The following is a 12,455-nucleotide window of genomic DNA, read 5'->3' as shown; positions in this document are numbered from 1 at the left end:
TTTGCCGCACCAAATTCTTTTCAGCAGCCTTCTTACCGAAAACAGCCGCCGATTGGAACCACCTTCCCTCTTCCGTTGTATCAATAACAGACCCTTTGTTATTCAAGACTGCAATTTCTCAGCAATGCTTGTAACTATACGCAGTTTCCATTATCTATCTTTGTCTTGTATGTGCTTGAATTCTTATACATTTTTAGTTAACTTATGTTGCCTTCCTGATTTGCGCATCTGATACTTGTTTCTTTATTTTGTCTTTTTTTCTTGTGTGTTATATATGTTGTACCCACCCCCCCTGTAAAGCCCTATGGGCCCTGAGGGTATTCTAATAAATAAATAAATAAATAAATAATGAACATGGATATTAAGGGTGGTTGCGATCGCTGGCGTGCTTGCTATCTCGGCGAGTATCAGTGCAGTCTCAACACGAAGGGACTGTGTGAAAAGAGCACTTCAACCTAAAGCGGCCGTATGCTCACACAAGTGGTTTTTTTTTTTTTTAGGAGTTCCGCGATATCGGATCCAAAAGAGTTGGCTGCCAGCCGAACTTCTTATAATATTACAATTTTTCGCTATCGTGATCATTGCATTGCATTGAACGCACCGGCGTGTTGCCAGAACTAATTCGCTAATCGCGAAAGCCACCAGCCTGCGAACTCGGGGCGTGGCGCAAAACGGAAGCGCGTGACGACTCGACCTCCGAAGATCCATCGTCACCGTGGTCTCTGAAACTTTCCATCAGTGCCTAATCTGGCGTCCTCTCGGTGGTGAGGACACGGTTGTTCGAAATTAAGAAAAGTCACAGTTTCGCGACAAGGGCGAAACAATGAATGTAATAGTAACGTCAACTTGGAATGTAACGCTTGGAACGGCAAGCAGATCGAAACGTGCAGCTCGCTGCTCACGCACAAATGACGCACGAAAACAACATACACGGGACGACAGAAAACTAACAAGGTTTACTGCTCGACACTTAACGCGCTGTTTAAACAAATTGAGGCACGAAACGTAATGAGTGCGAACTAACAGGTGCCTCAGTTATTACTTCGCTGCGTTTAAAAAGTGCACTCTTTTCGCAAACGACGCCTGTGAGCGAAGTGATCTTTGTGCACCCGGCAACTATACGCAATCCATCCGGTCAAAGTCGAAGGTGCGCGATTCTCCTCGCCGAAGGATAACGCACACGCATCTACCCCCCCTTTTGCGGGCCAAAGTACGCGTGGGGGATGACGAGCTGGGCGCTTATAGCGTGGGTGGCTTTTTTTTTCTTGAGTTATATACATCTATGCACCCAACAGCACCTTTAACACGAACGCTTTGCCGTGTGTCCTGCAGCAGTTTGATTGGCGCTGACATTACGTACGTTTGGGTTATGTTGCCAAGATGCTAACCATGCATGCCGATATACTATCCAGGTCTACCGAGGTATTATGTCGGCAAAAGCGCCCAGCACTTTGGGACTGACATCACTCAAGCTAGCGCTGGCCACACATCGAAGTGTTCGCGTTAAAGGTGCTGATGGCTATACGTATACAGATACGATAAATGATGGCAGCGGCAAAAAACCAGCCGCAACTGTCCATATATAAAAAAATAAATAAAGCAAAGCTGAACGTCGTCGGGAGTGCGAAGTGAAGCTGTGCACGCGCGCACGGTGTCGAAAACGACGAGCGAACGACACGAACACAGACACGGACACCCCGAATACTATTCGATAAACCACCCTTCATATGCAGCGCGGCCCCACATATGAGAAGCTACCTAAAAGCGTGCCACTGCCAACGCGCAAAAGTAGGTTTTTTTTTTTGAGCAGGGAAAAGGGGGGCCCACTTGGCGGCGAGAATGGCAGCAACGCAGGCTCGTGGGGGGCAGGCCCACCTGCCCGCCGCCGCTTCATGCTTGGTTGGCGGCGGGGCCGCCGGAAGATGCATGCACGTACCAAAATGACAAAACGTGGAACGAAGTTTTTAGATTTTTTGTGGGGCGAATTAGTTATATCAAGGTTGTCTGCTGCTGTTGCTTTGTTACATGGGCTTCTGTGGAGCGACGACGGGGAATAGAAAAACTTCTTCATAACGAAGAGTTCATTATATGAAAGTTTGTTATAAGCAGGTTTAACTGTATGAACAACTTCACATGCTTAATAAAAAAGACTTGTGTTTATATTTCGTTCGCATGTAATGTGGCATACTGTGACATTCAGCTCAATTGAACAGTGTGTAAATGATGTTTTTTTAACGTAGTTAAATATAGTTAAATGAATTTTTTGCGGCGTTATGCATTATTTGTCCAATGTTTAAATTGCATTCTAAGCTAGTAATGTTATAGTAATGCAGTGTTATTATTATGTATCGTTACCATTTTTATTTATTGCTTATTGCTATATGATATTTCATTGTATATTGTACCACTTTTTTTGCCTTTTTATGCGTGCGTATTTATTTTATTTCACTTTTTTTCTTGTGCAGTTGTTGTACTAGAATTATACTTAATCCTATGTATAGGTAATTACGGTATTTCTATTTAAATTGTTTTACTTATTGGTTTGCTCGCCAATGCACAGAGCTACTTGTCGTTACTACCCTGTATAATTTATTATAGTCTGGTCATTGGGTCTCGTCAAGCTAGTTATGTAGCTTTTAATAAATAGCTTTTAACCTAGCGGAACCATCCAGTATGTATAATCTGTAAAAATAAAAATTGAATTGAATTGAATACCCCGCTGAGATGATCTAGAAGACATGAAGTAAAAGCAGCGTCTCAGAAAAATGGAAGACTGCCACCACCATTTTAATCACGAAACCAGGCAAGGCTCCGAATATTGATAACCTCCAACCCATCTCTCTCACGTCCTGCACCAGGAAAGTGCCCGATCATGTCGTCCTGAACCAATCAGCCAGATATCTGGAAGCTGACAACGTCTATACTATCAACACGATTGGCCTCTGAGCCGGCCCGTGAACACAATACACCACGGAGATGATCAAGGATAAAGTAATCAAGGGCAGTACCGGGGCCTTGCTTCAATTCGACTTTGAGAAGGCGTTCGACAACGCTTTCGACTCATACAACCTGACCTAAACTGTATAACTATGTCCGTTCGTTTTTGAGCGGGAGGGAAGCGAAACTGCGATTTGGCGACTACTTCTCTGACGAGGTGTGGCTGGGCCCACGAGAAGCAGCGCAAGACTTGGTCATTTTACCTAATCTCTTGCAACATTTGTATAATCGGCCTCTTGAGGAAACTGGCCAGAGTTGAAGGCATCAAAACACATCATCGATGCCGATGACATCACGATCTGGTGCACCAGTGGTAGCAAAGACCAAATAGAAAGTGCCATGCAAGAGGCAGTAGACATCACGGAACAATGCCTCCTACACACCAGACTCAGGTGCTCCCCAACTAAGTCTGAACTCCTGCTTTACAAAGAAGAAAAAGGGGTAGACCTAAAAGTTAGAAGCCGGTCTCGGAGAGTGACATTCACCTTTTCACGCGAAGCGGCGACATCACGACCTCTGATGGTGTCGACCAAAGGTATACACCATCAGTCGTGGGTATGTTCACCTAATCGCGCGGTAGCAACAGCACTGCGTGGCGCAAGGTCACTGCAATGACCGACAATGCTTTTCAGCACGTGCAAAGAATCGAGAACGATTCCGAGGCCTCAGGAAGGACAATCTGCTTCTTTGGCTCATCAACACCTTTGTGCTGTGTCACTTCATCTACATGGTGGCCATGTACAAATGGCTCAGAACGGAGTGGGACAAACTCAATGTCTTCATCAGAAAAATCATAAAGACAGACCTCAGGCTACTCGTTATAACACGCACTGAGGACCTCCTTTGGCTCGGCCTACACAACACCATAGGGGAGATTGCCGAGGCTCAGGAACAGGCAGGGCTTTTGTCTGAGGAATTTGGTGCGACAAATGCGAAATAAATCAACATGAAAGACGGGACATAATATACAAGCAGAAAACTACAAGACGTGTGCTTTAGCACTCGTCTTCAGGTTCTGTGTCTTTCGTGCTAATCTATTTTGCTCAGAAACGAGCCAAGCTAGCTTGCCTCTCCACCACACTGGCAGGTTGGCTGATTCTAAAGGAGGTCAGACTCGTCCCAACGAAGAATTAGACTCGCAACACCCAAAATCTGCAGATGAATAAGGGAGAAGCTTGCCATCCCTCCGCTGCACCACAACGTCCACCTAGTGCACAATGCACGTACGTAAAACAAGAGCGTCGATGACACTAAAGTAAATCTTCTAAAACAAGGTAGAAGCAGGCTTCATGGATGCACGAAGCAGGCATGTACGTACTGAAAACGGCAGGGCTTTTGCAGTTTCCGTCGTGGACAGGCAGGGGCAAGGTAAATCAACTGTGCCTTCATTTGGACGACAGACTCTGAAGTGGCCAAGCACTCACCACGCAAGACTGTCGGAGAGATGTACAGGGTGTATAGGGACTCAAAAGCAGCCGTCACAGCATTCCAGAGAGGCGCGTAGTCCAGCAGGTAGTTTGAATTTTGAGAGGCGCTTAAAGCAAAGCTCCACACAATCCAAGTCGAGGCTATTGAGTGGGTTCTTCTGAATCTTTACGAGTCTGCCCATGGGCTGCACGTGGCCTTTCTGACAGTGCTCTCTTCGGATAGGGTGACTTTTCTCCCAGACAGAGGGACACTCCATTATGCACAATGAGATACCAAACTTTTTAGGTTAGACAAAGGTGTCTTCCCGCAACCTCATTTCAAGCTAAGCAGGCCGCAGGCATACAGACCCTAGCAAACAAACTCCTACCCAAATTCTGCATCTCTTAATAGCATCTTTGCACCGCTTGTGGCGACGAGGTTTCTACTTTGCCTTACATGCTCTTGGAGAGTGGGCCGTTGGTCCAGACATTCAATAAAGAAGAGTGAGGTGCGCTTTTGAGATGTTCCATCTTCAAAGATCAAATGCTGGTCGTCCAGGGTGACCATGACCAGGCTCGCACGTTAGACCTGTTGGTCCCAGCCATCGTGGGATTAGCTGGCTGTGCGTTTCATTTATTTATTTATTTATTTATTTGCAATACTGTCGACTCCAATGTTCGAGTCATTACAGAGGGCACATTGCAGGTAGTATACATTCATGAAGAACAAACAATAACATTCCAACTGACATACATAAGCCTCACCCAGTACCTTCTGGCCTGCTACAGTGCGCCGTGCAAAAAAGGAAAAGAAAAGAGGAAAATAGCAAAGGTATGTGAAGCATTGAAGCAGTACTGTAGATTACGCATGGTTTCTAACACTGCGGTGAATGTGGATAGTGTGTCGGCATTAGTAGCATTTGCATTCAGTTTATTCCATTCGCGTATTGTTAGTGGGAAAAACGATTTTCCAAAGACGTCACTGTTTGAGGAATATTCTTGCAGACTGTGTTTGTGCTTATGACGAGTAGGGCGTGACTGTGAAAATGTGACGTACTTAGACACATCTACCTTGTAGTGGCCATGTAACAACTGGTACAAGAACCTCAGGCGTGCCTCTTTTGCCCTAGTAGCTAGTTTTTCAATGCCAGAAGAAGCCAGAAGGTCAGTGGGAGAATCTGTACGTTTGAACTTGTTGTGTACAAACCGTATGGCTTTGTGTTGTACTGCCTCTAATTTACTAATACCACTTAGCGTATAAGGAAACCAAACTACGTTGGCATATTCTAATACTGGTCTTACGAACATGGTATAAGCCAAGAGTTTTGCGGGCGCTGGTGCAATTCTAAGTCGTCTTTTTAGGTAGAAAAGTTTACGCAGTGCGGCCGCAGTGACGTTAGCTATGTGTGTATCCCATCTCAGGTCAGACGTTAATGTAATGCCTAAGTACATATGCTGCACAACATTAGTCAGTGGTGAACCATGAATGGTGTAGATGAATTGCGATGGATTCTGCTTACGTGTTACCGTCATAGCTACGGATTTTTTCACATTGATGGACATTTGCCACTAAGCGCACCAATCTGCTAGCTTGGTTAGACATTCATTGAGATTTATGTGGTCTGTGTAGCTGGTTACCTCCTTATAAATAATGCAGTCATCTGCAAACAGTTTGATATTACAGTTAATGTTTGACATGAGGTCATTTATGAAAATTAAAAATAGTAGTGGTCTCAAGACGGAACCTTGAGGGGCCCCAGAAGTTACGGGGACTATGTTTGATATATGACCTTCATACTGCACGAACTGTGAGCGATTTGTTAGGAAATTTTCTATCCAAGAAAACAATAACCCCTCTCCTATCGCACTTTTCAGTTTAATTAGTAACTTTCTGTGACATACGCAATCGAAAGCCTTAGAGAAATCAAGTAAAATTATGTCTGTTTGGCCACGATTATTTATGGTAGAAGCTAGATCATAAACTACCTCCGTTAGCTGCGCAACAGTGGACAGGCCACTACGAAATCCGTGTTGATTAGGAGACAAAAATTTTATTTTCTCGAGAAAAACAGTTATGTGTTTGAGGATGATATGCTCTAGTAGCTTACATGAAATGCTAGTGAGGGATATCGGCCGGTAATTTGAAACCAATGACTGTTCTCCTGATTTATGAATAGGTATTATTTTTGCAATCTTCCAGTCATCTGGCAGCTGGGATGAAGTAAGCGACTTTCGAAAGATTAACCCAAGAAACTTGCTACACCATTCCGCGTACCTCTTAAGGAACTCGTTAGGAATATCATCTGGACCACTCGATTTTTTAGGATCTAAGTTAAGAAGCAAGTTCAGTATTCCTGAATCTGTGACTTTTAGGTGATCGATGCTTGGCGAATCGAGGGATAATACTGGAGGAGTGGCACCATTATCAGTCGTGAACACTGATTGGAAAAAAATGTTGTATTCGTTAGCCTTTTACGTTCTTTCCCCTGAATCCGTGTGCGACTGTGTATTATTGCTAGTGCGAAGGTATCTCCAAAATTTGCTTGGATTGCTTTTAATAAAGCTTGGAAGTGTAACACTAAAATAATATTGTCTGGCAGTTTTCTTTTTTTGCTTAAACTCTGATTTTGCACACTGCAGCTTCTGTTGAATGGATGATTTACACTTATGGTTTTTCGCAGCCACATGCAACCTTTTTAACCTACGCTTGGCCTGGATAACCTCACGTGTTATCCAAGGATTATTCCCTGGAGCTTTCTTGTGTTTTTTTGGTATGAAGTTAGTGACACGGTACATAACAGTAGATTTGAAACTTAGCCAAAGTAGATTAGTATCACTGGATGCGTCAAAAGCTAGCTGCAAAAAGTTTTCGAACTCATGTGCGAGATGGGTTAATACGCTGCTATCGTCAGCTTTTTTGAAATCAATTACAGTTGATCCACGCTGCTCACATGCAATACTGGAGTCAAGCGGCAGCAAGCATATGACTATGTGATGGTCTGATATGCCGTCAACTACGTCAGTGCGAACACGGTCTTCCGGGAAGTGCTGACTAATCAGTATCAGATCTAAGATGCTCTTGGCAGTGTTCTGTAAGCGGGTTGGAGATAACACGATTTGCTGAAGGCTAAAGTTCAACATTATGTTTATAAGAGCGTCCGAGGCAGATGATGTGTGGTTTAGCGTAGTCCAGTCAATGTCTGGGAGATTAAAATCTCCCATAAGCAGGACACGAGAGTTGCGAACATGACGCTGCATCAAGTCATGAACTGCAGTTATGCACTCGTGTCCGGATGACGGACCTCGATAAACGCATCCAACGAATATAGAAGTGCTATCGCAAAGAATCCGGCAGAAAATTGCCTCAGCATCTGTTACAGCTGGAAGCGATACATATGAATGGCATTTCTTTATGAGTAGAGCGATGCCCCCGCCACGAGAAGGTCTATCCTTACGGATAACGTAATAATTTGGAGGAACAACTGCACTATCGTATATCTCGGAAGAAAGCCATGTTTCAATGACACCTACTATATCAGGACTGTATTCTAGTATAAGATTTTCAAGAGCATCTATTTTGTTTAGAACACTTCTTGCGTTAACATTCAATATAGTCAAGGCTTCGATTTTGCGTGTAGACGAGCTTGCCGAGTTTGCGGTCTTGATCGCACCTCGTCCTTTTTTTGGGCGAGAACCTTGTCGTTCTTTTCTTCATCCCAGGTAAAGGCTTGGTTATTGATGAACAATTTATCAAACACTAACGACACCTTCTCCTTCTTTTCTCGATTTTCTTTGGCGCTGTTCCATAGCTTTCGCCTGATGTCTCGGATTCTAGGCGAAAAGTCTTCTCCGATTGAGAAGCTGGTGTTTTTCAGTTTGTATCCGCTTTTAAGTATCGATGATTTCTGCCTAAAATCTAGCAGCTTGAAAATGACTGGTCTATTTTTGTTCCGTTCCACTCGTCCTAAGCGGTGTATTCGTTCGATAGAAACTCGTTCAAGGCCGAGGGTGTCCTGAACAATAGTCTTATTCACTGCTTGTTCAAGAATTTCACTCGTCTCTCCGTCAACTTCAGGTAGGCCATAAACAATTAAGTTCGATCGCCTACTTCTGTTTTCTAGGTCGTCGGCCTTCCTTTCCAGCAATTCATATGCACGTTTCATGCTGACAAGCTCATCATGACAGAGACTAACCTTCTCTTCGAGTCTTGATAAAGCGTCTAGCTTTTTATCAATATCGACAAGACGCTTTTCCTTGATGAACTTAATATCCGCGGCGATTTCTTTTAGTGCGCTTGCGATTTGATCTTGCGCAGGTCCCGGGTTAGTCTCGATGTCTCCCCCTAAGAGTAGTAATTTTCGCAAAAACATCCCAACACAACATGGCATACAAGAAAACCGTGGGCACGGTAGCACAAACAAAAAAGGATCGTCAGAGCGTATACATTTTCCGTATTTCTTCCTCACCTGCACAAGGAAGACGAACGGGTTATCAGACGTCCGCATGCCCGAAGTGCCACCGTGCCCAAGAAGCGTCGAGTGCGCTGCACGAGCTTTTGTAGGTGAGCTGGTGGGTGGTCCTGGGTGCTGATCATGCGCAGCCAGAATCAGGATGGGTAACGGCGAATGATGAGGCGACATCTCCGATGACGTGCAGGACGGGATTGTTGGCGCATGATAGTACGCCAGACTATGGGCCTGCGCCGTAGTGCTCTCCCCGGATCGCAAGCTGCCCCCACCGGAGGTGAGAAGCAGGCCGAGGAAAAACTGCACAAGGAAGACGAACGGGTTATCAGACGTCCGCATGCCTGAAGTGCCACCGTGCCCAAGAAGCGTCGAGTGCGCTGCACGAGCTTTTGTAGGTGAGCTGGTGGGTGGTCCTGGGTGCTGATCATGCGCAGTCAGAATCAGGATGGGTAACGGCGAATGATGAGGCGACATCTCCGATGACGTGCAGGACGAGATTGTTGGCGCATGGTAGTACGCCAGACTGTGGGCCTGCGCCGTAGTGCTCTCCCCGGATCGCAAGCTGCCCCCACCGGAGGTGAGAAGCAGGCCGAGGAAAAACTGCACAAGGAAGACGAACGGGTTATCAGACGTCCGCATGCCTGAAGTGCCACCGTGCCCAAGAAGCATCGAGTGCGCTGCACGAGCTTTTGTAGGTGAGCTGGTGGGTGGTCCTGGGTGCTGATCATGCGCAGTCAGAATCAGGATGGGTAACGGCGAATGATGAGGCGACATCTCCGATGACGTGCAGGACGGGATTGTTGGCGCATGGTAGTACGCCAGACTGTGGGCCTGCGCCGTAGTGTTCTCCCCGGATCGCAAGCTGCCCCCACCGGAGGTGAGAAGCAGGCCGAGGAAAAACTGCACAAGGAAGACGAACGGGTTATCAGACGTCCGCATGCCTGAAGTGCCACCGTGCCCATTCTCTATAAGATGTATGCAAGGCTGCACCTTGTTCTTCTTGGTTTCTTACCACATTCCGCTGACTTCATCATGTACTTATTCACCAATCACTGCACTTTTTTGTTCATGCGGCATCACTGCTATTGTTCACACATTGTTCGCACATGGCAGCACCTAATGTTCCCGTACCCAATTTCCACATACTACGTACTTCCCGACACATTGTCACATCTTTAGTCAAGCCCTTGCTGCTGCCGCGTCCCAAGGGATTCCGGCCGACAGGCCATGCCTGAACAATTGACTGACTTTTTAATAAAGTTTTCTCTCTCTCTCTCTAGACCAAATAAAAGTTATTTCACTCACTCCCTCACTCATGTGCTACTGTTAGCGCCATCAGAGCACAGTTGCTTACGAAGAGGAGTGACATCACAGCACTACCCTCTACGTAGTGCTATTCCATCGCGTATGTCATCCCCTCATTCTCTGGGCACAGGCCCACAAGAAGGACAAGTAGCGTTAAGTTAGATTTTTTGCCCCATTTCCGCAGCGCGTAGCATTGCAAGTTTAGGCAGACGTGAACGCCCACTGTATGCATTGTGCTCATCATTTGAAAATTGTCAAACCTGGTGAGGGGCCATTCAATATGATAGCGATCCTTCTTATCACACTTAAAGAGTTGGGAAACCACTATAAATTCTTATTTTTATCATCAGAACAGAAAGGAAGTGATACAAAGAATGTTACATGTGTGCCAAACTCGTATTTCTTTAGGTTCGACATATCCCGCTTACAAGCTGTCAGTACAACAGGAAACTGCAGGCTTAATTAATCATTACCAATTGTGACTATTTTATGCCGCACACTCCTTATTTTAGAGCAGGACACATGGTAGGCATTGGATGCAACATTAAAATTAAAAAATATGGCCTGAGAGTTGGTTGACAAGCAATACACTTACCACTAATGTGGAAGACAATTTCAGGCAAGTGGACATACTTCTGGAACATGTGGTACTTGAAGGAGGCAGCGTGCAAACCAGGCAGTTTGATGTTCAAGTCGCACACAAAGTGCGGAAAGTCCCAGTCCTGCACAGTCACAACAGCAGCACTAGTCAGCCACTTCAACCTTGATGTGCATGCATGCGAGGCCCTGCTTGAGTATCTCATTCTACAGTTATGTCATGCACTCTAAAAAATTTTCTGAAGGAACTGTGCAATAATCCGAAAAGGGCTCTTTGCTCTTTCAAAAGACAAAATGTATGCAAAAGATTGCCCATGGCACAGCAGAGAGGCACTTTTCTCCTTGGGGAGTAAAGCTCCCTTTTTTGGAGTAACTGCAGGAATATTTGTGCAGTGTGCAAACGGCTCATGGGTGCCTACACAAACCTGTTTCTTTTCAAACGGTGCCGTAGCGAAGTATGGTGTAGTGGTTAGTGTACGCACATGCTGACCGAATGGTCATGAATTCGAATCCCTTGCTGCAAATTTTCCTATATTTCCGAATGTGATGCTTGCACAACAATGTTTGTCACATACTTATCTCGGGAGTGCTTACATTGGATGGAATTGAGAGAGTCGAAAGACGGGCACGGCTTACACAACAAACACACTTTATAACCAAAAAGATAAAAGGCACAAAATCGAAAACAAAAACGAAACTAACACTCGCAGACAAAAAATTACCCCAATAACAGTACAAGCAAAATAATCTGCAAACCAGTCTAAATTGGTTTTCAGCCCTAGCCACTGCTCATAATCCAATATGGTGTTTCCAAAATTGAAGAATCTTACGACTCATGTCTGCTTTTCTCCAATGCCATGCCGAGGTTTGCAACGTATGTCGTTGACTTTCTCCTCAAGCTCCTACTGTCGCTGTCGGTTGGTCTCACCGAACAAATCGCTCGCCATTGTCGCTGGTGGCCTGGACTCTATCGTCTTCTTCGGCCTCGCTAGGCTAGGCTTAGCCTCGTCATCCCTTGATAACGAGTCCACTCTGCTGACTGTTGTGGGCTGCTGTCCTGTCGTGAAGTGGGAGAGCTGCAAGTCAACCAGGAACTGGTGGTGCGGCGAGGGTGCGAGCAAGGGTGCGGCGAGCCCGGGCAGCCTAACTCGGAACCTCCGAGGTCGATGGCCATTCCCCGGTTCTCACACCGACATCCTCAGAACCGGGCAATCATGCTGCTTTAGTCACAATAGCGACGCTCATTCCCTACGTCCTCGCAGCTTGACATGCCAATGCACAGTGTCAGCTCATCCTCTGGGATTTTTTTTCCAAACCTGTGTCGCATGCCACGAGCGTTTCTGCGACCAATCTCTTGCGTCTACACGTCCAGTATGCATGCTCTCGGGTGACTCTTTTTCTTCTCCCAGACCGTCGCAGCGCTTCCACGTTCGGCACGTGCCTCGTGCCTCTCCTTTACTCATAACATTGGGCCCCTTTTTAAATAGTTTTTTTTCTCAGAAAACTGCTCATTCCCATTCTTCATAAGATGTATGCAAGGCTGCACCTTGTTCTTCTTGGTTTCTTACCACATTCCGCTGACTTCATCATGTACTTATTCAGCAATCACTGCACTTTTTTGTTCATGCGGCATCACTGCTATCGTTCACACATTGTTTGCACATGGCCGCACCTAATGTTCCCG

At 45.7% G+C, this 12,455-nt stretch overlaps 1 protein-coding gene across 9 annotated transcripts in view; it reads right to left on the bottom strand.

The window, feature by feature from the left end:
• The window catches only part of LOC119169173 (transmembrane protein 117), a 261,084-nt gene that overhangs the window by 89,385 nt on the left and 159,244 nt on the right, over window positions 1–12,455 (bottom strand). For all 9 annotated transcript variants that reach the window (XM_075886300.1, XM_075886304.1, XM_075886301.1 and 6 more), the window contains one exon: window positions 10,770–10,896. In XM_075886300.1, coding sequence (XP_075742415.1) covers window positions 10,770–10,896 — 127 coding nt within the window. The remainder of the gene's footprint in view (window positions 1–10,769; window positions 10,897–12,455) is intronic.

The sequence above is a fragment of the Rhipicephalus microplus genome, chromosome 2, assembly GCF_043290135.1.
Source record: "Rhipicephalus microplus isolate Deutch F79 chromosome 2, USDA_Rmic, whole genome shotgun sequence".
Taxonomy (NCBI): domain Eukaryota; kingdom Metazoa; phylum Arthropoda; class Arachnida; order Ixodida; family Ixodidae; genus Rhipicephalus; species Rhipicephalus microplus.
The sequence above is the reverse complement of the archived record's forward strand: the minus strand, read 5'-3'. Positions and strand labels throughout refer to the sequence as shown.